This window comes from Saccopteryx bilineata, chromosome 1 (genome assembly GCF_036850765.1).
Source record: "Saccopteryx bilineata isolate mSacBil1 chromosome 1, mSacBil1_pri_phased_curated, whole genome shotgun sequence".
NCBI classification, from domain to species: Eukaryota; Metazoa; Chordata; class Mammalia; order Chiroptera; family Emballonuridae; genus Saccopteryx; species Saccopteryx bilineata.
In genome coordinates, this window is record NC_089490.1 from 389,840,083 (window position 1) to 389,865,708 (window position 25,626).

Here is a 25,626-nt window from a genome sequence, read left to right on the forward strand (position 1 = left end):
ACAATAATGTGAAAAAATCATTAGTTGAGGTAATTGAAGGACTGACTAAAAAAGGAATAAATTTGCCCGACCAGGCGGTGGCGCAGTGGATAGAGTGTCGGACTGGGATGCAGAGGACCCAGGTTCGAGACCCCGAGGTCGCCAGCTTGAGTGCGGGCTCATCTGGTTTGAGCAAAAAGCTCACCAGCTTGGACGCAAGGTTACTGGCTCAAGCAAGGGGTCACTCGGTCTGCTGAAGGCCCGCGGTCAAGGCACATATGAGAAAACAATCAATCGAGAAACTGATGATTGACGCTTCTCATCTCTCTCCGTTCCTGTCTGTCCCTATCTATCCCTCTCTCTGTCCCTAAAAAAAAAAAAAAAAAAAAAGGAATAAATTTGCCTGATCTGTGGTGGCACAGTGGATAAAGCATCAACCTAGAATACTGAGGTCACTGGTTCAAAACCCTGGGCTTGCCTGGTCAAGGCACATATGGGAGTTGATGCTTCCTGCTCCTCCCCCAATCTTCTCTCTCTCTCTCTCTCTTTCTCTCTCCATCTCTCCTCTCTAAAATGGATAAATAAAATATTTTTTTAGCCTGACCAGGCGGTGGCGCAGTGGTTAGAGTGTTGGACTGGGATGCGGAGGACCCAGGTTTGAGACCCCAAGGTCGCCAGTTTGAGCGCGGGCTTATCTGGTTTGACAAAAGCTCACCAGCTTGGACCCAAGGTCGCTGGATTGAGCAAGGGGTTACTCAGTCTGCTAAAGGCCCACAGTCAAGGCACATATGAGAAAGCAATCAATGAACAATTAAGGTGCCACAATGAAAAACTAATGATTGATGCTTCTCATCTCTCTCGGTTTCTATCTGTCTGTCCCTGTCTATCCCTCTCTCTGACTCTCTCTCTGTCTCTGTAAAAAAAAATTTTTTTAAAGGAATAAATTTATAGTCATATGGTGAAATGAATTATAGTTGAATTAAAATATTAAAATATACTGCTCACAAAAATTATGGGATATCTCAAAATTAATATAAAGTGATAAAAAAAAAGCATTTGATTTTTTTTTTTTTTTTCATTTTTCTGAAGCTGGAAACGGGGAAGCAGTCAGACAGACTCCTGCATGCGCCCGACTGGGATCCACCCGGCATGCCCACCAGGGGGTGATGCTCTACCCCTCTGGGGCGTTGCTCTGTTGCATCCAGAGCCATTCTAGCGCCTGAGGCAGAGGCCACAGAGCCATCCTCAGCGCCTGGGCCGTTTGCTCCAATGGAGCCTTGGCTGTGGGAGGGGAAGAAAGAGACAGAGAGGAAGGAGAGGGGGAGGGGTGGAGAAGCAGGTGGGTGCCTCTCCTGTTTGCCCTGGCCGGGAATCAAACCCAGGACTCCTGCACGCCAGGCCGACGCTCTACTGCTGAGCCAACCAGCCAGGGCCCATTTGATTTTTTTTTTTTTTTTTTTTTTTTTACAGAGACAGAGAGTGAGTCAGAGAGAGGGATAGACAAGGACAGACAGGAACGGGGAGAGATGAGAAGCATCAACCATTAGTTTTTCATTGCGCGTTGCAACACCTTAGTTCATTGATTGCTTTCTCATATGTGCCTTGACCATGGGCCTTCAGCAGACTGAGTAACCCCTTGCTGGAGCCAGCGAACTTGGGTTTACGCTGGTGGGTTTTTTTCTCAAACCAGATGAGCCCGCGCTCAAGCTGGCGACCTCGGGGTCTCGAACCTGGGTCTTCCGCATCCCAGTCTGACGCTCTATCCACTGCGCCACCGCCCGGTCAGGCCCATTTGATTTTTTTTTTTTTTTTTTTCATTTTTCTAAAGCTGGAAACAGGGAGAAACAGTCAGACAGACTCCCGCATGCGCCTGACCGGGATCCACCCGGCACGCCCACCAGGGGTGACGCTCTGCCCACCAGGGGGCGATGCTCTGCCCATCCTGGGCATCGCCATGTTGCGACCAGAGCCACTCTAGCGCCTGAGGCAGAGGCCACAGAGCCATCCCCAGCGCCCGGGCCATCTTTGCTCCAATGGAGCCTTGGCTGCAGGAGGGGAAGAGAGAAACAGAGAGGAAAGCGCGGCGGAGGGGTGGAGAAGCAAATGGGCGCTTCTCCTGTGTGCCCTGGCCGGGAATCGAACCCGGGTCCTCCGCACGCTAGGCCGACGCTCTACCGCTGAGCCAACCGGCCAGGGCCCATTTGATTTTTTTAAATTAAACGAACATCAGAAAAGCAAACAAGTCAAAGAAAGTTGGTCAATTATGCAAATGAGATGCAAAACCAACTGTACTGGAGTATCTTGCACGTTCCTTGATCCCCTAATTTTTGTGAGCAGTATACTTTTATAACTAGAAAAAAATATAAAGTATGCTTACCCCTAAGATAATTTTATGACACAAATCAACAGTAGATATTTGAAGGTAGATGGATGTATAGATAGAATTTATTTTTTAAATTTCTGTAGGACAAGTAACAAAGATGAAAGAAAAGTGACAGAATAAGGAAAATCATGATGAATATGATAAATGCAAGTTAACATAAAACATGTAAAGAAAATAAATAGTACATTTACAGGCTTAAGCCTCTTCAGGGCAAGTTGTCAAAGGAAATGATGTAAGAGTTTACGCAAGCCTGACTGCTGGTGGTCAGTGGGTAAAGCCTTAACCCAGTATGCTGAGGTTGTGGGCTTGAGTCCTGAGGTTGCCAGCGTAAGCATGGGCTCCCCAGCTTGAGAGTGGTCTCTCCAGCTTGAGTGTGGGCTTTCTGGCTTGAGCGCAGGCTCACTGGCTTGAGCATCGGATCATTGACACAATCTTAAACTCACTGGCTTGAGGCCCAAGGTTTCTGGCTTGAGCCCAAGGTCACTGGCTTGAGAAAGGAGATGCTGGCTTGGGTTGAGTGGTTGCTGGTCATATCCCCAGTCAAGGCACATATGAAAAGCAATCAAGTAAAGTGAAGCAACAACTAGTTCATACTTCTCATCTTTCTCCCTTCCTGTTTCTCTCTCCCTTTCTCTCTCTCTGTCTCAAAAAAAAAAAAAAAAAAAAAGAGTTTATGCATGTACAATATTCTCTTTTTTTTGAGAGAGAGAGAGAGAGGGAGGGAGGGAGAGAGAGAAGCATCAACTCGTAGTTGCTTCACTTTAGTTGTGCATTGATTGCTTCTCATAAGTGCCTTGACTGGGGATCAGACCTCGGGCTCAAGCTGAGCTTGTGACCACTTGCTCAAGCCAGTGGCCTTTGGGCTCAAGCTGAGCTTGTGACCACTTGCTCAAGCCAGTGGCCTTTGGGCTCAAACTGGCAACCCTTAGGATCATATTGATGATCCCACACCCCTCCAGTATAAATCTATGTATACACTGATGAAGATAAGAAGGGACCATAGAGATATATAAATTATTGCTATTTTAAGATAAAGAAATTCTGTATTTAAGTGATTTTTAAAATGCAATAAGATTAACCTAATTAAGAAAATATTAAATTATATGACCTAATAAGATTGCTATCAGCTCCATGCTTATAAAAGCTCAAGAAAATGATATTGAAAGTAAAGCGTTTTTTAATCTTTTCCTTTTCCTTCTAGCACCAAATTCTTCTCCTCAGTTTAACATTTTTCTTTTTTCTTTTTTTTTTTTTAACAGAGACAGAGAGAGAGGGGGATAGACAGGGACAGACAGACAGGAACAGAGAGATGAGAAGCATCAATCATTAGTTTTTTGTTGCGCATTGCGACACCTTAGTTGTTCATTGATTGCTTTCTCATATGTGCCTTGACCATGGGCCTTCAGCAGACTGAGTAACCCCTTGCTGGAGCCAGCGACCTTGGGTTCAAGCTGGTGGGCTTTTCGCTCAAACCAGATGAGCCCGCGCTGCTCAAGCTGGCGAACTTGGGGTCTCGAACCTGGGTCCTCTGCATCCCAGTCCAACGCTCTATCCACTGCGCCACCGCCTGGTCAGGCTTCTTTTTTTTTTTTTTTTTTAACAGAGACAGAGAGTCAGAGAGAGGGATAGACAGGGACAGACAGACAGGAACAGAGAGTTAACATTTTTCTTAAACTAGGTCCATTAATGAGGCTTTCTACTGGATTATTTTGTTTTGGGAAGACAAAGTATAAATTCAGAAAAGTCAAAGAGAATGCATTAATTTCATTTTCTGTATCTACTTATACTTTTAAAAAGCAAAATATTTAAGCTTAATCAGATTTCCAAATAGTTCTGGAGAGTAAAGTGTCCTTCTCCCCCATGATCTACTGAGAAAATTAAGTTGGGGGGTTAAATACCTCGCATAATGCTCCAGGAGTCATCTCTAGGACAGAGATTAGAAACCGGGTCTCATGTAACAAGACCCTTTTGCTTAGGCTGTTGAGCCTGGTTGCCTTTCTGTGGGATGGTAATGCAGGGCTGGGATCAATTCACTGTTTAAGAACTGGATGGCAGGTCAGTTCACCTTTCCTTGATGAGTCAGATTATTTGAGCTGTGTAAATTTTCTGAAGAAAGATTTCTAGAATCAATTGGAGAAGTGTCTTGTACCACCCACAAGTGGAGCCAGATAGAATCTGACCTAGATTGTTCGAAGAGAAGTGGCCATTAGAATGACGTTCTACTTCTTTGCTACCTCTTACTTTATGTGCTGCTCCTAATATGTTCATTTTTCTGTCTAGTGAAAAATGTAGTATCTGAGAATAGTGCTGTCAACAGTCCTAAAATTAATCAGAATGCTTCCTCAGTTAGTAAATGGAAAAATTAACTTTTTAAAAAGATTTTATTTATTCATTATAGAGAGGAGAGAGAGAGAGAGAGAGAGAGAGAGAAGGGGGGGAGGAGCAGGAAGCATCAACTCCCATATATGCCTTAACCAGGCAAGCCCAGGGTTTTTTGTTTTTTTTTTCTGTATTTTTCTGAAGTCGGAAACAGGGAGAGACAGTCAGAGACTCCCGCATGCACCTGACTGGGATCCACCCAGCATGCCCACCAGGGGGCGACGCTCTGCCCACCAGGGGGTGATGCTCTGCCCCTCCAGGGCGTTGGTCTGTCGAGACCAGAGCCACTCTAGCGCCTGGGGCTCGGGCCATCTTTGCTCCAGTGGAGCCTTGGCTGCTGGAGGGGAAGAGAGAGACAGAGAGGAAGGAGAGGGGGAGGGGTAGAGAAGCAGATGGGCGCTTCTCCTGTGTGCCCTGGCCGGGAATCGAACCCGGGACTTCTGCACGCCAGGCCGACGCTCTACCACTGAGCCAACTGGCCAGGGCCAAGCCCAGGGTTTTGAGCCGGCAACCTCAGCATTTCCAGGTTGACGCTTTATCCACTGCGCCACCACAGGTCAGGCCGGAAAAATTAATTTTAAAACATCTTTAGCCTGACCTGTGGTGGCGCAGTGGATAAAGCGTCGACCTGGAAATGCTGAGGTCGCTGGTTCAAAACCCTGGGCTTGCCTGGTCAAGGCACATATGGGAGTTGATGCTTCCAGCTCCTCCCCCCTTCTCTCTCTCTGTCTCTCCTCTCTCTCTCTCTCTCTCTCTCTCTCTCTCTCTCTCCCCCCCTCTCTCCCTCTCCTTTCTAAAAATGAATAAATTTAAAAAAAATTTAAAAAAAAAAAACAAAAAAAACATCTTTATGTAAGTTCTGTGAAGTAAGAGACAGCTTTCAGTTGGATCAGTTCCATTTAAGTACTTTCTTTTATTTTTTAATTTTAATTTATTGAATTTTAGAGAGAGAGAGAGAGGGAAACATCAATTTGTTCCACTTATTTATGCTGTCATTGGTTGATTCATGTATGTGCTCTGACCAGAAAATGAACCTACAATCTTGGCATATTGGAATGATGCTCCAACGAATTGAACTACCTAGCCAGAAACTAAGACCCACACTTGTGCTTATATTTTGTAGTTTAATCACATGACTAAAGCCTAGCTGCAAGAGAAGCTAAGAAATATGGTCTTTATGCCAGTAGTATGAGCCCAGGAAAAACTGGAGTGTTTCTAAGGAGGAAGTAGTTGCTGGGGCTGGCAACGTCTCTCTCTTGCCCTTCTTAACACACACTTTGACAAGGTAACAAAGTCACAGTTTCAAAAAATATATAAGGCATACATTGAGAGGACTTTCTCCTACCCTGTCCCGATTTACCCCTCTGCTCCTGTGCTCCGTAGACAACTGCTTATATTTTCTTCCACCAGCTCTTTTAAATCCATATGATAGGATTATGTTTGATTCTCTAAATTCCCAATACTGTGCAGCTTTGCCACTTTTCCCCCTGGAAATAATCTCCTTTACTTTTTCTGCCTTTTATCATAAAGTCATGTAATAATTTGCTTCCTCTGGTTGTCTTCAAACTAAGGGCTCAGTATAATTCAGTAATCAGATTATCAATACTTAGATTATTTTCCAGCTAAACATTATATTAAAGAATGTTAATTATCTCACTTGTTATTACTTCTTATATCATATTACATATCACTTTTATTATCGGACAAAAAAATTAAGTTGTTCCTGGATTATTATTGGCACCAGAGATCTGGAAGGACTCTCAGTAAGATAAAAGAAACCTGGATAATATCATTTGACTATTCCACTTTAAAAGTTTTGTCCATTCAGAGAGTATGAAAAAATATTTGAAAATAATTCAGTTGTTGCCATGGTTTATTTTGCTCGAATTGTTTAAAGAAAAACTTTGACAATGTGGTTATAGAGAGAAAGGTAGAGAATTTTAGGCCTTCTTTTGAGCAAGAAGTTATTGAACTTTCCATCATTGGATCAAGAGGGAAAACGATGAGGAAATATATCACTTTTTTTTAATCTGTAAAATGATGGAAGTTGAATGATATAATCTTAAAGTTCTACTCCTTAAGCTTTTGTAATTCAGGAGCAGTAGTAAGAATAGTAATGAAGTGACTGGCTACTGGTTTCAAGTTAAGCACAACCAAGAAAGGCTGATGAGACAGTCTGTGAGAGGACATAGTGATTTCAAATCCTGGTGAAAAGGAATAGTGTGTTCAATGGAAATTGAGGAGGACAAGGAATTTTCAGGTCAAGGAGATTTGATGGGTCTTCATTGTGAAAGAAAACCAATCAGGTGCTTCTGGGAAGAGAAATGTGAGTTCTGAGTTTGGGGTTGTTTTTTTTTGTTTGTTTGCTTGTTTGTTTTTAAACATGTAGGCCAGGAAGAACTCTCAGGGGAGCTGTAGATGAATTTAGGAGCCTCCTGTGTGCTCTAAAATCATATACAGCACATTAAATTATATCTGTTTTTCTGTGAGAAAACTTTTTGTAGCTTTAATTAGATTCTTACCACGATCTAACAAAAAAGCCACTCATAAGAATGAATGCTAAAGACTCCAAATGATTCAAATGGAGAAAGAGGCCCTGGCCGGTTGGCTCAGTGGTAGAGCGTCGGCCTGGCGTGCAGAAGTCCTGGGGTTCGATTCCCGGCCAGGGCACACAGGAGAGGCGCCCATCTGCTTCTCCACCCCTCCCCCTCTCCTTCCTCTCTGTCTCTCTCTTCCCCTCCCGCAGCCAAGGCTCCATTGGAGCAAAAGATGGCCCAGGCGCTGGGGATGGCTCCATGGCCTCTGCCCCAGGCGCTAGAATGGCCCTGGTTGCAACAGAGCAACGCCCCGGATGGGCAGAGCATCACCCCCTGGTGGGCATGCCGGGTGGATCCCAGTCGGGTGCATGCGGGAGTCTGTCTGACTGCCTCCCCATTTCCAGCTTTAGAAAAATACAAAAAAAAAAAAAAAAAAGGGAGAAAGAGTCCTTCCATGGAGAATATGGTCATTGTGATATTTTCAGAGTAAGTCAGGTTTCAATCACAAAGCCACAGAGATAAGGGGTGAGAAAAATGTAGAGCTTGGAGAGGAATTTGCCACCAATTCTGAGTCTTGGCTTACCATTATTAGCTGTGTGACCTTGGTGAGTTAATAAGCTCCCTAAGCCCCAGTTTCCTCAGCTGTAAAATGGGAATAAGTATCGACCTTCAGTGGTGGTTGTGGAGATTAACTAAGATGGTACAGGTTGAGCACTTAATACAGTGCTTGGCACATATTAGGTAAACCTCTCCCTTCACAAGGTTTTAAATTTTCTGTATTTTTTTAAGGCCCTTATTGTGTCTTTCACTTTGAAGGACCTCGGAAATTACTCAGTGATGCTCTCGCTCAAGGGGATCATATCTTAAGTGGTTAGTTTAGAGGTTCTTTCCTATGCAGATTTGTAAGCCGAGTGTGTAATAATCACACGTGGGACTTGTTGCCTGGCAGCACGTGTCCCTGAGTGGTTGTACATGTCTTGCATTGTAATGTCATCAGTGCAAGGGCCAGCTGGCTGGACATGTCCTGCCACATGGGAGAGGGACTCCATTCCTCAACAAAGCAGCAGCCAGCACTAGGGTTAACAGAAAATGACAAACCAGGCATGGATGAGGGAGGCGCCAGCAGAGCAGCGGGATGTCCTTTGATTTGCTTCTGTTATTTGCATGTCTTTCTTGTGATGTCTGTGAAATGTTCAGAATGACACAAAGTTTTTAAAAGACCTGCTGACTCCGCCTGAAAAATGTGAAAAACCTCCCATTTAGAGACCTATTATGTCCAGCTAGCCTGCATTTTCTATATCTTTTCTTCATTTTTTATTAATGCAAACATTTGCATGAAGACAGAACCTTTGTTCCTTAAAGAGTTCATCTGCTCCTGCTGCTTACTGGCCCTGCCACGCAAGAGCACAACAGAACCTTTGTTACGCTTTCAGCAAAGCTGTTTATGAACGGTGGCTTACTGAGGACTGCCTGTGCTGTGTGCTTCCATTTTGTCTATAAAGAAAAAAAGAAAATAGTTCTTAGGAGTGAAAAGAATTTGGACTTTCTTTCATTCAAGTCTTGGATGTTGAAATGACAAATAGCCCCCAAATTTGTAACTGGTAATTGCGTCAAATGCATTTTTTTTCACTTTACCTTGAACATAATGAGGCTCTTAGTAACAATGGAAGGAACAAGTGCTTTCTCATCAGAATAGACAGAAGGAACAGTAAAAAGGCAACAGAAAGAAGAGTTGAGAACAGGACAAAGTGGCTTCCTGTAAGAACCCTACTAACACAGGATGTGTTTTGGTACTTAGTGTTTCCCACCTGGGAGGCACAGGCCTAAAATGGTTGAGTTGAACAAAGAGTCGCATCACAGTGTATAAATAGTGGTACAGTTTCTGTATTCATTTAGTAAATGTTTGAATGACTGCTGTGTGGGAAACACTGAACGGTCCTGAATATCAACAGGGATAAAAGATAAATGAGTCATGGTTCCTATCTGTATTTAAGGAGTAGTACAGAAATAACTATATCAAGGTGGAAATATAACAAATAACTTTAAAACAACAACAACTCTATATCAAGGTAGAAAGAGCCATTGGAAATCCTAAAGCAGTTGAGGATAAGGAAGATTGCATTCAGCTAGGAGAGAATTAGGGAACTCTTCATGAAGAAGATGACATTCTGGTTGAGCCTGGCCAGAAAGGTATGGTTGGACAGTGCAACCATTCCTGAGTTATGAGTCAAAAATATTTTAGTCTGGTAAAAATAAAGTGTAAAGAATATATATATTGCACGCACACGCAAGAGAGAAAGAGAGAGAGAGAGAGGAAGGGAGAGAGATGAGAAGCATTGATTCATAGTTGTGGCACTTTAGTTGTTCACTGATTGCTTCTCATATATACCTTGACTGGGAGGCTCCAGCCAAGCTAGTGACCCCTTGCTCAAGACAGTGACCTTGAGATCAAGCCAGCAACCTTGGGCTTCAAGCCAGCAACCTTTGGGCTCAAGCCAGTGACCATAGGATCGTTCCGATGATCCCACACTGAAGCCGATGACCCCGCGCTCAAGCTGGTGAGCCTGTACTTAAGCCGGCTGAGTCCATGCTCAAGCCAATAACCTCAGGGTTTCAAACCTGGGACCTCAGCACCCCACATCAACACTCTGTCCACTGCGCCACCATCAGTCAGGCTAAAGTATATTTTTTATAGTGTACTTTGATGTTTTATGCCATTAATTTAGAAGATATGTTCAGCTAATTAATAATGTTGGCATGCGTTTTTTTATGTAAACTAAACTAGGGTCTCTGTATGCTGCTTTCCCTATGACTTCTGTGCACTTTAGCCTAGGCTTCTGGGCATCTATAAATATTTACACTAGCATCCTTTACTTTCATAACAAAAATAGAAACTTAAAGAGATTATTGAGCATTATTACAAGTCATATTCCGTAAGTAGGGTGTAGACATAGTTCTGAGTGGGAATTTGATACATGACACTCTCATTTGAAAAAGAATCTCCTACTTCATATAGAGACAGTATCAACCAAAAGAAAGAGGATCAGGAATTCTAAGCCCATGAATTTTCAGCAGCCTTAAATTAGAACTCTTCTGTATTCTTCTGCCATTAGATCAAATGAGATCCTGTTACTCTTCTGTGAGTTGTGTCATAATTTTTATGAAATAGTTTGAACATAAAATGCCAATTGATGTTATTGCATTAGTACAGTGGTTCTCAAACTATTTGAAGTCGGGGCGCACTTAAAATCCTACAAATAATTGTAGGCACATTATATACAAATTTCTGAGAAATATGTTGTAATAATTAAGTCAAATATTAAAGAAAAATATATAAAGTCCAAGCGTGCTTTTATATAATTAAATGAAATAAATTCGACAAAATTAAATTTATTCTGACATTAAAAAACTTTTTTTTTTTTTTTTTTTTTTTTTTTTCTGAAGCTGGAAACGGGGAGAGACAGTCAGACAGACTCCTGCATGCGCCCGACCGGGATCCACCCGGCATGCCCACCAGGGGGCGATGCTCTGCCCCTCTGGGGCGTCGCTCTGTTGTGACCAGAGCCACTCTAGCGCCTGGGGTAGAGGCCAAGGAGCCATCCCCAGCGCCCGGGCCATCTTTGCTCCAATGGAGCCTCGGCTGCGGGAGGGGAAGAGAGAGACAGAGAGGAAGGAGAGGGGGAGGGGTGGAGAAGCTGTGTGCCCTGGCCGGGAATCGAACACGGGACTTCCGCACGCCAGGCCGACACTCTACCACTGACCCAACTGGCCAGGGCCTAAAAAACATTTTTATGTTACATTTTTTGAGTTATGCTTTTTAGAATTACTAAAAGAGGGGTTAAAAATTAAAAAACAACAAAAAGTTATCTTTTTATATATATAGATACATTCTTAGTAAGATTTAGTAATTCAGCAGGTCCCTGGCGCAAATGTGTAAGCTTTTTCATTCTGTGTTTATGAGAAACATGAGCCTGAAGTGTCCTAGTGATTTCTTCAATGTTTGGCCATATATTTGAAAGGCAAACTCTCATTTCCTCGTCAATACATTGAAGAATTCCTCTCTTTTTACTCTTAATTGTGTTGAGCATAGAAAACCCCCACCATACATATCATCTTAACTTTACACCAAACAAAGGATAGAAGAAACTTGCCTCCAGTCTTTCTGGGGAACATGGAGGGTAGTGTAAACGATCCAGCACCACAGCTTAACAGCCTTTTGCAACCTAATCAGGCAAGTGAGGTGGGGGGTTGGGCAGACTGTCAGCTTACAGCCAATTCCCCACACCTCTGTCCCCCAAAAATCTAAACTCCAGAAACCCTGTTGGTTTTTTGGTCCCCAACAGGCATATATTTCTCTGAAATACCATAAGGCGCACCTGGAAATCTTCTAGGGCACACTTTGAGAACCACTACATTAGTACCTTGTTGCAGTAATATCACTAATCCATGTATGTATTCATAGTTAAATTGCATATTTTCATATATAATGTTAATAATCTACAAATGCATGGTTTGCTCCAAAGGCTACAACCTTTGCTGACTATATAACACGATTAATTTTCACCCTGTAACTTTAATATTTTCCAGCCTGACATGACATGAGCAGTACATGATTTACTCCATATTTATCAAGTTCTAGATTTCTTTAACTTGTGATCCAGTCTGGAAAAGTTTTGTGAATGTTTATGAAGTTGATTTGATAAATATACTGCTCTTTGAGTAGCTATTTTTGCAAAACTATTGTCATGATAATTTTATGTGGGTTTTTCATGTGTCCCATAGATTGTAACTGTGGGAATCTTAAGTGCTACTTTAGATTTTTCTGACATTCAGGCAGTACATTCTGTTATGGTGAGCTAACTGAGTGCTTTAAGTTTGGACCTCTGTAAAAACCTCCTTTAAAAAAATGCAAGGCTCCAAACTACTAATTCTGTATTATGAGATTTAGGCTGGAAATATGGAAGCAATAAGATTTAAGCATTTAGCCTTAATTGACATCCCCAAAATATCAAAAATCACCAGTTTTAGGAAGAGGGAGGTGGGTGGTAGGAAAGGTTAATGGTTGACTAGAGACTATTTGGTTGTCAAAGCACTCAGCTTTGCACAGCTGTTAACTTCTACAATACCTCTATTGGTTGAGGTAAGTAAACTTTAGCTTTTCATCCCCTACTTTGCATAAAGACCTTTAGTCACCTCTAGTTTCTGGTTGTCACAGGTGATGTTAACACGTGTATAATGCCTGTTTGTCCCTGACTTGTCTTTTAGTATTTGAGTTTGACTAGCTGTATAATGCACTTTTGTGATTTGGATGCCCAAAAGCAATATTAGTTTTTGTGTTTTATAATTAACTATTAATATAAAAAGTCTTTCCTTAATTTTTAAATTTGTTCTTAGGAAAGTCCACTTGATACATTATGCTGTATAGCTCTTTAAGGGCTGCAGTATAATGTAGTACAGACCAAAGGCCTGGATTCAAATCCTATCTCTGCTGCTTACTTTAGGTAAATTGCATGTATGAGTATTTCCTTTTTTATCTATAAAATTGAGATAAAATAAAATTACCCATCTCATACTATTAAGTAAAATTAATACCCATAAAATGCTTAGAACTCTCTTATTCAGTGGGAACTGGGATTGGTTTTTAACTTTTTCTGTATTGTTTGAAGCTTTAAAAATAACTACATGTGTAATTAGAAATAAATATTTTTTAAATTTAAAAATCATGCCAGTACTTCAACTGTCTGATTTACCAATTTAAGCTTCTTTTCTAGCATTAACAATGAAAAGTCAGCAATTTCTAGATAATGCAGTGTTATATGGGATACATTATAGCTGTTTAGATTTGTCTTGCTTTTATGTTTGTTTGTGAGAGGTAGTGGGTTCTAGTGGAAGGGCATGGGCTTTGGAGTCAGATCTAAATTTGAGTATTGCCTCAACCATTAAGACTTTGAGTAGGTTCCTTAACCTCTCTGAGCTTTAAAAAAGTCTATTACCTACCTCATTGGGTTGTATAAGGATTGCATATGCTAGTTTCCCTCATTTCCCCATCTCCTGTGGTTAAAGGAAATTGGTCCAGTGTGGTCTAAGATCAAAGATGGTTGTGTGTGGGTGATAAAATATTTTCCCAGAACCTATTGCATCCCCAGATCAGGACATACCAGTAAAGACAGAGGATATAAATAATTGATTTTAGAGGTCTATTAATTTTTAAACCATTAAGCTATCTATTTGTACTTCACAAGATCAAGTACTGTATATTAGTGATTTGTAAATGATATCGCACTTGAAGTTTTTTAACAGTTTACATGACAGGTTTTTGGTTAACAGCAATACTTTTATCTCAGGGGACAGTCTTAATTTAATTCAACATTTATTTGTGCCGACCAGCAGCTGAAGCTAAGAGGCTTCATAAACCAAAATGTGTCTCAAAGGACTCCGGGAGAGGAAGAGAAAGTCAGATTTAAAGTTGAATATATGTATATAGTACTCTGCTTTTCTCTTACACTGCTGTTGCTGTTGTGTGTATCTATTAAATTCACATATGTGAATATTGTTCCAGGGAGACTTGTTTAGTATCGTAACTCTGTATTAAATAATAATGAGTGGCCTAACTAACATTGTAGGTGGAAATTCTAGGCCCTCAAGCAAAAATTTCCAATGGGACCCCTTATCACTTAATTGCAAAACAAACAGCTAATACTTTGATGGTATTTACGCCTTGGAAAGGAGTAAAAAGAAATAGTGTTGGACTTTCCCCATATAAATTAGAGCCTCCTGAGTAGAAGTTAATAAATGAATGCTTCCTACAAGTTTAAAGGCTATCACTGAAATTAGTGTATGATTATTTGTGTAGGGTTTCATATAGCCCAGGAATTTTTGAAATTAATCTATAAACATCCTTGGTTGGATGGACAGAACTGTAAATGAGTAGAGGGCTGTAGTAGGTCAGTCTCTTGGTGTTCACTCCTGTTGAAACCCTAGTGTCTTGTGAGTTTTGCAATGTCTGGGAGAGGTACACAGTAACAACTAATAATAACAACAATAATAAAACTAGCTAATATTTATTGCACATGTATACACTGTGCCAAGCACTATGCTAAAATTATTACATACGTTATTCTATTTACTCCTCAGTACAACCTTAGAGAGTAGGTACTATTCCCAAATTTTATAGGAAAGGTCAGGCACAGAGATTAGGTAATTTACTTAAAGTCACAAAGTTAATAATTGCCAGAGCTAGAAATTAAATTGAAGCCAGTCTGACTCCAAAGCCCATGCTTTTAACCATTACAGTAAATTGCTCTTGTTTTAATCTGTAGAATCACTACGTAGCAATAATAATATAATCAGCCTGACCAGGCGGTGGCGCAGTGGATAGAGCGTCAGACTGGGATGTGGAGGACCCAGGTTTGAGACCCCGAGGTCGCCAGCTTGAGCACGGGCTCATCTGATTTGAGCAAAGCTCACCAACTTAGAGCCAAGGTTGCTGGCTCGAGCAAGGGGTTACTCGGTCTGCTGTAGCCCCCTGGTCAAGGCACATATGAGAAAGCAATCAATGAACAACTAAGGTGTTGCAACGAAAAACTGATGATTGATGCTTCTCATCTCTCTTCATTCCTGTCTGTCTGTCCCTATCTATCCCTCTCTCTGACTCTCTCTCTGTCTCTGTTTAAAAATAAAAAATAAATAAAAATAATAATATTAATCATTAGTATGTTACCTTTTGTCTATATGAAATTTTTTCTAAAAAAGTTGTTTATTATTAGATATATCATTCTTAGTACCATACCCACTTTATAGCAGAAGTGTCTGTGTATAGAGATGAAGCCATCAGCAGGAGGTGATGGAACAGAACCAAGAGGTTTCGGATCCACAGTTGCCTTCACTTGGGAGGTTCATGTAAAGATCATATAGTGTTAAGAAAAATAAACACAAGGAAATGTCCCAGCTTCTTTATAGTCTTTAAAAGAAAAAGATCACGCAGTATTTACTACTCATGTTTCACTTGGATTTTTCAGTGCAGTGAGTCGAAGTTATATAAGTGCTTATCTCAGACAGCGATGCTATCTGAGCAAGACATGGATGTTGGGCTTTAGTGTGCATTTCAGAACAATAGAGCCATATTGGTACATGTTAGAAAATGTACTCAATTCTGGTCTTGTGGAAGTCGCAGCAAAGCATAAGAGAAAAAGCCAATCTGAAATGTTTTTCTTTTTCCAAGAGGGCAGCTAAGGTGCCCAGATATCTTTGCCCTCTGGGGGTGCAGGTGTGCACTTTGTATTCTTTAATCATTCACACAAATTAAAGCTATTCCTTTGCATTTAAAAAATAATATAAAACAACATTCTCCATGTTTTATTGCCAAGCAAGAGCTTTGAACTTCTGCCTCATTGAAGTTTGATAAACTGCAAGGATTTTCCAGGGTTGGGTGGTGCACTTAACCACAGGTGGAACATTGGGCTGATAAGAGCCGCAGGTGAAGGCACCCGCCAGGGAGCAGCAATTAGAGAGAGCTGCTCGCACTGGCTTGTGTGAAATTCTCAGAGGGGAGGAACCATTTGCTGGCTCTGCTGGCTCTTTTTAGCTTCTTCTCCTCTCCCACAGATGACTAGAGAACTAGGCCTTTCGTTTCTACTTTGTGAACTAGGGATAGATAGGGTGAAGACCTTGTGGTGGGGTGGTTCTTTGTCAAAAAAAAAGAAAAACGAAAAAACAAACTTTAAAATTTGGGGACAAGTTCTAACTTCATACAGATTTGATTGGCTTGTGCACCTGCCTACACAAGTGGGGACAGGATACCCCCTACTTACACACATATGAATTCACATAGACACAAATGGACCATATCTCTCAGATGATTTTATTATCCACATACAGTCCTGCCTTTGTGCTATATGTAAAGTCAAGATCATATCAGGTCTACTGGAAAGTTCTGTCCATTTCTATCACAACAAGTTTTGACACGTAAGCACATGTTTATTTGGCGCATGTGTGTCTCTCTATTTTTATCACTTAATGTATACACATACTGACGTAGCAAATTAACTAAAACAAAGTTGATTCACGTTAGTCTTATGTGTGAAGTGATAGTGTACCCGTGGCTACAGATAAAGTTTATTTACGCCACTGTATTTGATACGAATTTCAACAAGGAAGAAATGCTACAGAAGCATGTAGAAATTTATTGAAAGTGTTTGGTGAAGGTACAGTTTCTGATAGGACATGCAGGAGATGGTTTGAAAAATTCGAAACAGGTGATTTCGACCTTTCTGATAAGCACGTTCTGGGCGACCATCTTTGATCGATGACGATGTTGTTAAGACCATGTTGGAGCAAGATCCTTTTCTGACAACATCAGAGATCGCAGAAAGGCTTAATTCAGCTCAGCAAACCATTTCGGACCATATTCGGAAGATAGGATTGGTGTGGAAATATTCAAGATGGGTGCCACATGAATTAAGTCAGAAGAATTTGGATGATCGAGTCGTCAGATGCACATCTGTGCTTGCTCGGAGCAAAATCGAGCCCTTCTTGAACCGGATGATAACTGGGGATGAAAAGTTGATTACCTGTGAAAACATCGTAAGGAAAAGGGCATATTGTGAACCTGGAAAACCTAGCCCTTCCACCTCTAAATCAAATTTGACTCTGAATAAGAGAATGTTGTGTATATGGTGGGACATTCAAGGACCAATACATTATGAGCTTTTAAAACCGAACAAAAAGCTCAATTCGCAGAAGTATTGTCAGCAACTGGATAATTTAAAGACAGCAGTCCAAGAAAAGAGGCCGGCGATGTTCAATAGGAAGAACATCATACTGCATCATGGTAATGCCAAGCCACATGCTGCTTTGGGGACTCGTCAAAAAATTGCAGAACTAGGCTGCGAAATTCTGTCGCATACACCATATTCCCCGGACTTAGCACCCTCTGACTATCACTTGTTTTTGTCCTTACAAAATTTTTTGAAGGGCAAAAAATTCAAAAATGAAGAAGATAACAAACAAGCACTGGTTCAATTTTTTCCATCAAAAGATAAAACATTTTTCAAAAATGGGATATACAAATTGCCCTCACGCTGGCTAGAAATCATTAATAATAATGACAATTATATTATTTAATAAAGTTTATTGTCAGTAAGAAAAATTTGTATTTTGTTTTATTCCAGAAACGGACAGAACTTTCCAGTAGACTGTATATTTACTTTTTTTTCTCCCTCTGTTGATTTGAGAGAGATTGAGGAGGGGAGTGGGTTGGGGAAAGGAGAAAGCGAGAGAGAGAAGCATCAATTCATTGTTCCATTTAGTTGTGCATTCATTGGTTGCCTGCGTATGTGCCCTGACCAGGGATTGAATCTGCGACCTTGGTGCACCAGGACGACACTCTGTCCACTGAGCAACCTGGGCAGAGCACTTCATATTCACTTTCAAAACTAATTGTAAGACGTCAGTGATTAGGCAGTTTGATGTAGTGTTAAGAGCATGTGTTTTTGGTAGCAGGCAAACTTTGGTTTGAATCTTGGCTTCTTTTTTACTAGTTTTATGGTCTTGAGCAAGTTACTTTATTTTTTATGTATTTTATTTATTGACTCTATAGAGAGAGGAAGAGGGAGAGAGAGAGTTAGAGAAACACCAATCTGTTGTTCCATCAAATGCATTCATTTGATGACCCTTGCATGTGCCCTGACCTGGGATCAAACTCACAACCTTGGTGTATTGGATGACGCTCCAACCAACTGAGCTATGCGGCCAGGGCTTGAGCAAGTTATTTAAATTCTATAAATCTCAGTTCTCCTATTTGTAAAATGGAAGTAATCAAAGTGCATATCATCGGATTGTTGTGAAGACTAAATAAAAGAGTGCATGTAAAATAGCACAGTGTCTGGTTCATTGTTGTTCAATAAGTTGCATAAGTGTTTATAATTGGTAGCTTCTATTAGCATTGTTATATGTAATATTAAACTCTAAGCATTTGATTGGTAGATGAATATTAAACAGGTATAGTCCTTTTTTTTCTTTTTTATTCTTTCTCTCCCCTTCCCCACTTTTTTTATTTTTTACAGTTTGTTTTCTAGAAAATCCCTTCATTATTTCTAGGAGGACAAAAATACTTTGATTCTAATTGCTTTGAAAACATTTCTCCCTTAAGGGCTTTCACACTGACTTTTAGCCCTTGGTGCCAGGGAGAGGTAGCACTATTTGCTTCTAAGTATGGCAGAGCTCTTTTGTGTGTGTGTGTGTGTATTATTTTTTTTTTCCTGAAGCTAGAAATGGGGAGAGACAGTCAGACTCCCGCATGAGCCCGACCGGGATCCACCCGGCACGCCCACCAGGGGCGACGCTCTGCCCCCCAGGGGGCGGCGCTCTGCCCCTCCGGGGCATCACTCTGTCGCGACCAGAGCCACTCTAGCGCCTGGGGCAGAGGCCAAGGAGTCATCCCCAGCGCCTGGGCCATCTTTGTTCCAATGGAGCCTCAGCTGCGGGAGGGGAACAGAGAGACAGAGAGGAAAGAGAGGGGGAGGGGTGGAGAAGCAGATGGGCGCCCCTCCTGTGTGCCCTGGCCGGGAATCGAACCCCGGACTTCTGCACGCCAGGCCGACGCTCTACCACCGAGCATGGCAGAGCTCTTTTATTTCTACCATTTAAATGAATTCTGTACTAGCCTTAGGTAGACCTAAGTCATAAAAGTTCACATGGCCCAAGGAAGGGATCCTTTTGTAAGATCAGGGTAAGTGGGTGGAAGAAGGGAAAGAGGTGAAAATATAGCTGATTTTAATATTAGCTTGGCCAATTCTTCTCCCAATTTAATGTATACTTAATTATAAAACAATCCAGATCAGACATTGGCATGTATTATCGCAGGGGTTGGGAACCTTTTTGGCTGAGAGAGCCATGAACGCCACATATTTTAAAATGTAATTCTGTGAGAGCCATACAACCTGTGTATACCTTATGCATTATCCAATAAAAATTTGGTGTTGTCCTGGAGGACAGCTGTGATTGGCTCCAGCCACCCGCAACCATGAACATGGGTGGTAGGAAATGAATGGATTGTAATACATGAGAATGTTTTATATTTTTAACATTATTTTTCTATTAAAGATTTGTCTACGAGCCAGATGCAGCCATTTTAAGAGCCACATCTGGCTCACGAGCCATAGGTTCCCGACCCCTGTATTATCTCATAGCATCACTCAGTTTGGCCATTTCCTAGAGAAGTAGTTTTCCAGTTTTCTGGGGGTGGGGGACTAGAGAATGTTTACAGTGATTGATGGCTGTTAGTTTTAGAAGCACTCAAATCAACAGAATAAGTAACAGAAGGTAAACATGTCCTTCATGTGGACCTTCAGGCTGGTGCAAACGTGGTGGAACCCGAGGTCACTATTGTTAAATGAAGACTCTTGAGTACAGCTTGGGTAGATAAAGATAAACTTATTTGCTTTATAAGTTTTAATGGACTACTGGGTTCTTTAAGAATAGTTTTTTGAAATAGTCATTTTTATTAATTTTAGGTAATTTTTCTATATTTTCTTGAGGGATAAAACTATGAAAGAGGCAAATGTCCATCTTGTCAGAAATTTCATGGCATTATGTTTTGTCAGGATATTCATCAGTTTGTTTTTTAATTTTTACTGCTCCAAAAAAAAGTTGTGATTTCAAAAGAAATGTTTTTTGAGGTCCTGGCCGGTTGGTTCAGTGGTGGAGCATCAGCCCCACGTGTGGAAGTCCCAGGTTTGATTTCTAATCAGGGCACACAGGAGAAGCGCCCACCTGCTTCTCCACCCTGCCCTCTGTCGCTTCTCTCTCGCTCCCTCTCTCTTGTCCTCCCCTCCTGCAGCCATGGCTCGATTGGAGTGATTTGGCTCTGGGTGCTGAGGATGGCTCCATGGCCTCTGCCTCAGGTGCTAAAAAAAATGGCTCCGGTTACAATGGAGCAGGGGCCCCAGATAGGGCAGAGCATCACCCCCTAGTGGACTTGCTGGGTGGATCATGGTCAGGGTACGTGTGGGAGTCTGTCTCTGCCTCCTCTCCTCTCACTAAAAAAAAAAACAAACAATGTTTTTTGATGGTAAATGGGAAATACTGAATTGGAAGTTTTTATGTGAAGTGCGCCTAAACATCATTATCATACCTAAGATAACATCATTTTTTGAGCAGTAGCTCAAAAAGGAACATTTTTTTGAGCACTGGCTATACCAGAAGCCCTGGCCTCCATTGTTTACTGAAGTAGACCCTCAATAGCCCCTTGAGATGGGCTTTTAAATACACCATCAAGCAAGACAGGCACTCTGGTGTTTTACATACATTACCTTATTTAATTCTTATCATATGGTGTAGGTGTTAATGGTTTTATTATTACAAACAGTAATAGTATTATCGTCCACATTTTATAGTGAGGAAATAGGCTAGTAATTTGCTCAAGGTCACACAGGTAGGAAATGGCAGGGCTGAAAATGGAACTCGGGCCTCTCTGCAGAGCCCCCGGTCTTACCCAGTAATTCTTAAACTGCCATGTACATAAGAAGTGCCGAGGGTCCTCGTTAAAATTTCTGGGCTCCAGTTAGAAATTTCAGGTCACTAAGTCTGGGATGGGCCAGCCTAGAAATCTGCATTCAACAGAGTATCTCAGGTGATTCAGGTCAACAATTGATTTTTTCAGATCAACAAATTGACCATATTTTGAGGAAAAAGTTAAATTATATTTCTTTCCACACAGATGCAGATTAAATAACTAAGATTAACCAGCCAAAGATAGAGCCATAATTCAAACCCATTTTTTTTTTTTTTTTTTAATTTTTATCGACTATATTGGGATGACATTGGTTATCAACACCGGGCAGGTTTCAGGTGCACAACTCCACAATACACCATCTGTACACTGCACTGTGTGTTCACCACCCCAAGTCAGGTCTCCCTCCATCACTGTCTATCCCCCCTCTGCCCTCCAGGCCCATTTCTTCTAGTACTCAGACCCTTTCTGGTAAACCCATGGTTAATTTGCACATTTACTAGTCACAACAAATACAGACAACATTATTTCTGATTTCATGGTCTTATTATTTCCCAAGGTTAACAGCTTATAACACTGGTTTTCATGGTCCTTAAACTTTCCAGTGTTTTTCTGTTTTTAATTAAAGAATCACGTTTTCCTTGCAAGCAGATCATTTACGCCTTTGGCCCTTTTCTCTGGGATAAGTTTCTGAGACATGCAGAAAGTGGAAGAGTGTGGAAGGAGGTGGGATGGAAGGAACTTCCAAGGGTGTCTGCTTACCGGTGCTAAAGCTCCTCTCCAGCTGACCCTCATCACTGAAATGAAGGGTTGATGCTAACGCTCACAGCCATTCAGATGGCAGTAAGTCATGTGCTACATCATGTCCCGTTCTACCCTTTGGGACCATAGCTCCATTAGTGCCAGCAAGTTTGGTTGGCCTATTTCGGTCTGCTTCCTAGGGTAGAGTCAACACCTTGATTGACTTTCATGGCTTCCTACTAGAATTGGGAGGGCTTTTATTTTCTTGTCTCTCTCACTTATCTTTTTCTTTCTTGCTTTTTAAAATTTTTTTTAGCTCAGCGACATGTCCTCACGTACATGGAGGATGCAGTGTGCCAGCTGCTAGAAAATAAAGAAGATGTTAGCCAATATGGCATTGCCAGGTTCTTCACTGAATAGTAAGTATATGAATGTTTTGCCAGTAGGTCAGCCCAGAGGAGGCACTTGGAAGCAGGCTGGGTAAGTGAAGATAGAGCAGGTCATTCTGGTGCTGTAGTGGCAGTGGATACTGGTTTTGGTAGGCTGGTCCATGGCTGCCCAGACACGTTCTAGAACATGCCTTTGGAACAACTAGTCTTGTGCAGTGCTAAGTCTCATGATGGTGATGACTATAGCAGCTCAACAACTGTTTGTTTGATCTATTAGATCTCTTTCTTTAGGTCTCTCTTATAATTTTTAAACTTCTACATAATTCAAAATATTCACTCTGATTTCCTTCAGTGAGTGTACCTTTAGCCTGTGTTTTTCATGGCTGGCTTTTTTCATTGAAATGTTTAGGATGATGTTCATCACAGTTTTGTTTCTATAGGATGCTGTGTCAGTCACATAATGATTTAAGAGTATTTCTAGAGGCAGGACATCTTTTATAGATTATATCTTTGAAGGTTTGTACTTCTTTGTAGAATGTGCTTGGAGTGCGTAAAAGTCAAAATGATTACTAGTTTTTAGCATCACAGAACTGTTTTTAGGTTGAATCAGGTAATTACTTTAAAACATCTTGTTCATCATGAAAGGATTTGCTAAAGAAATACAAAGCTTTTTTAAAATTACCTATATGCTGTTACATATTTGTATAATCACTTGACGTTTCTTTCTTTTTGTTCTAATTTATTGGAAGCATTCTAAGGAAGGAAGAGTCACCTCTTACAAGCTTCTATTTAAAGTCAATCATGAACTCAAGTCCATCCCCTTTGAAAACAGATTTTTTTTTTCCCTTCCATTGTCCAGAGGTTCCTTGGGTTGTTGTTAGAATTCTTGAGTTTTTCAAACTTTTTTGCTTAATTATAGGTCTTGCTTATAAAGTCTACATTTCTCATAGATTGGGATTCCAATTTTCAGGAAAAACAGACTGCAGGAGCAGAGCTGGTCCCTTTTACCAGTCTTCTTAAGAGGGTAAAGTAGAGAAAGGAATCATACCCGTTCTCATGATGTGGGGAGCAAACGAGGTGGACAGGGAATAAAGACTGAGATTGAATAGCCTTGCTTGCTTTTACAGAACTGACAAGCCTAGGGGTTAAATTTCTAGGCCATTTAATCTGTACCAGCACTCTTGAGGCTCCTTGCCAAGTGAAATATGATTCTTCTGGGGCAATGCTTCTTCCTGGCTTTTTTCATTCACTCCCCCCACCCATCTTCTTTATAAGTCTTTTCCCTTTTACACTGGCTCCTTGAGGGTATCACTTCTTCTTCATCTTTGTATTCCCAGTGCCAGGCAAGATGCTAGGCATATGATAGATGTTGGTAAATACTGACTCAACACCTGTATTGGTATTTTAAGTTATTGCATGCTATACTCTTAATCTTGTTCATAATAAAGAATATCTCTTGTTTTTTCTTTTTTGTTGATTCTTTTTGATGAAGCTCTATATTTTGTCATTTAAGAAGTTGTTTACCAGGTGTGCAGCACTCAAAACTGAATCCCACTGGTCTGTGTAACTGATTGTGAACTCGAAAGAGTCAATGGTAGAACTTATGACTTTCAGAATGCTGTTGACCGTAACTTTTACCTACCAATACACTGTTGAAAAAACTTAAACTTTTCCACAGCACTGATAGAAATCTAGTTGTCAAGTGACTTATTTCTTGTCTTCAGAAAACTAAAATTGCATAATGTGTGTGCGTGGCACATACCTGACATTTTTATAACTCTAAGGTACCACAGTAGCCTGAGGCAAGTTATTTTGAGAAGTAAACTGTATGAAAGCTCCAAAATCCTTAAAAGAAAAACCAACAGACTTGAAAGATGTGGAACCCTGATGCAATAGAAAGTAGTATTTTGTGGACAAGACCCAGATAGTAGAGGCTACTGATTTCACTTTGATTTGTTTCTTTTATTTATCTAATGAAAAGCCTTCTTTCGTAGGCCTCCTTTTAGTATCAATTTATAAAAACATATGAAGTGAAAAGAGCACCACTGCCCTAGGAAGAAGAGAGCTGTATTCTTTTTTTACAGAGACAGAGAGTGAGTCAGAGAGAGGGATAGACAGGGATAGACAGACAGGAATGGAGAGAGATGAGAAGCATCAATCATTAGTTTTTCATTGCACGTTGCAACACCTTAGTTGTTCATTGATTGCTTTCTCATATGTGCCTTGACCGCGGGCCTTCAGCAGACCGAGTAGCCCCTTGCTGGAACCAGCGACCTTGGGTTCAAGCTGGTGGGCTTTTTTTTTGCTCAAATCAGATGAGCCTGCGTTCAAGCTGGCGACCTCAGGGTTTCGAACCTGGATCCTCTGCATACCAGTCCGATGCTGTATCCACTGCGCCACCACCTGGTCCGGCGAGAGCTGTATTCTTTTTTTTATTATTATTCTTTTTATTTATTTATTTATTTTTCTGAAGCTGGAAACGGGGAGAGACAGTCAGACAGACTCCTGCATGCGCCCGACCGGGATCCACCCGGCACGCCCATTAGGGGGTGACGCTCTGCCCACCAGGGGGCGATGCTCTGCCCCTCCGGGGCGTCGCTCTGTTGCGACCAGAGCCACTCTAGTGCCTGCCTGGGGCAGAGGCCAAGGAGCCATCCCCAGCACCTGGGCCATCTTTGCTCCAATGGAGCCTCGGCTGCGGGAGGGGAAGAGAGAGACAGAGAGGAAGGAGAGGGGGAGGGGTGGAGAAGCAGATGGGCGCTTCTCCTGTGTGCCCTGGCCGGAAATCGAACCCGGGACTTCTGCACGCCAGGCCAACACTCTACCACTGAGCCAACCGGCCAGGGCCGAGAGCTGTATTCTTATAAGTCCTCGCTCTATAACATTGGGCAAATTTCTGAAATATTTTTAGCTTCAATTACCTCATCTGTGAAATGGGTATAATAAAGCCTTACATGCTAATAATAATTATATTTTATAATACTTTTTTATTAAACTCATCCTATACCTCAGCCACTCTAATTCTTTGAAGTAGGTACTATTATCCTCTCTATTTTATAGATGAGGAAACAGGCTCAGGAAGGTTAAAATAGCTTCCTTAAATTCACAAGCTAATAAGCGAAAGAGTTAGGAATCAAACCTCATCTGAGGTATTTCAAAAGCAGTATTCTCTACTGCCTCCAACCAAGTCACTTTATTGCCTAATGTTGCTGGAAGTCTACCCACATATATTTTGAGGTCTCTTCTAGCTGTACTTTCTAAGTTCTTTGAATTTTCCCTTATGAACTATTACATAGTCTTGTCTGGTGGTGTCAGTTCATTGCCATTTTAATATTTAGTATTGGCCTTTTGTGGGGATATAACTGCAGCTGGCTCCAAGCAATAGGAAGCATTTTTTAAAAATATGTTAACAAAAAAAAAATGTTAACCAGACAGACACTTCCATCTCTGAGTTTCAAGTTGACACATTGAGATTTTCATACATTTCATGATGGATGATGTACCTTTAAATAATGATAAAAGTGCTCTTCAGAATTCTTTGTGGAAGGCTTTTCTGTTGACTTTCTCTCCTGGGTCTGCTTGCCCTCTAACCTGTGCTTTTACTCCGTGGTTGCTGGTGTTTTCCGACAAATCTATGACTGTTCCAGCAAATCTGGATAAGCTATAAAACATGAGTAGCTAAGTTGTATTGTGCATGTATGTCTGCAA

At 41.2% G+C, this 25,626-nt stretch overlaps 1 protein-coding gene across 5 annotated transcripts in view; it reads left to right on the plus strand.

Annotated features, from left to right (window-relative positions):
- The window catches only part of CSTPP1 (centriolar satellite-associated tubulin polyglutamylase complex regulator 1), a 182,693-nt gene that overhangs the window by 26,692 nt on the left and 130,375 nt on the right, over positions 1 to 25,626 (plus strand). For 3 of the 5 annotated variants that reach the window (XM_066251444.1, XM_066251445.1, XM_066251442.1), the window contains one exon: positions 21,846 to 21,948. The exons of the other annotated variants lie outside the window; for them this stretch is intronic. In XM_066251444.1, the coding sequence (XP_066107541.1) occupies positions 21,846 to 21,948 (103 nt within the window). The remainder of the gene's footprint in view (positions 1 to 21,845; positions 21,949 to 25,626) is intronic. 5 annotated transcript variants of the gene reach the window in all.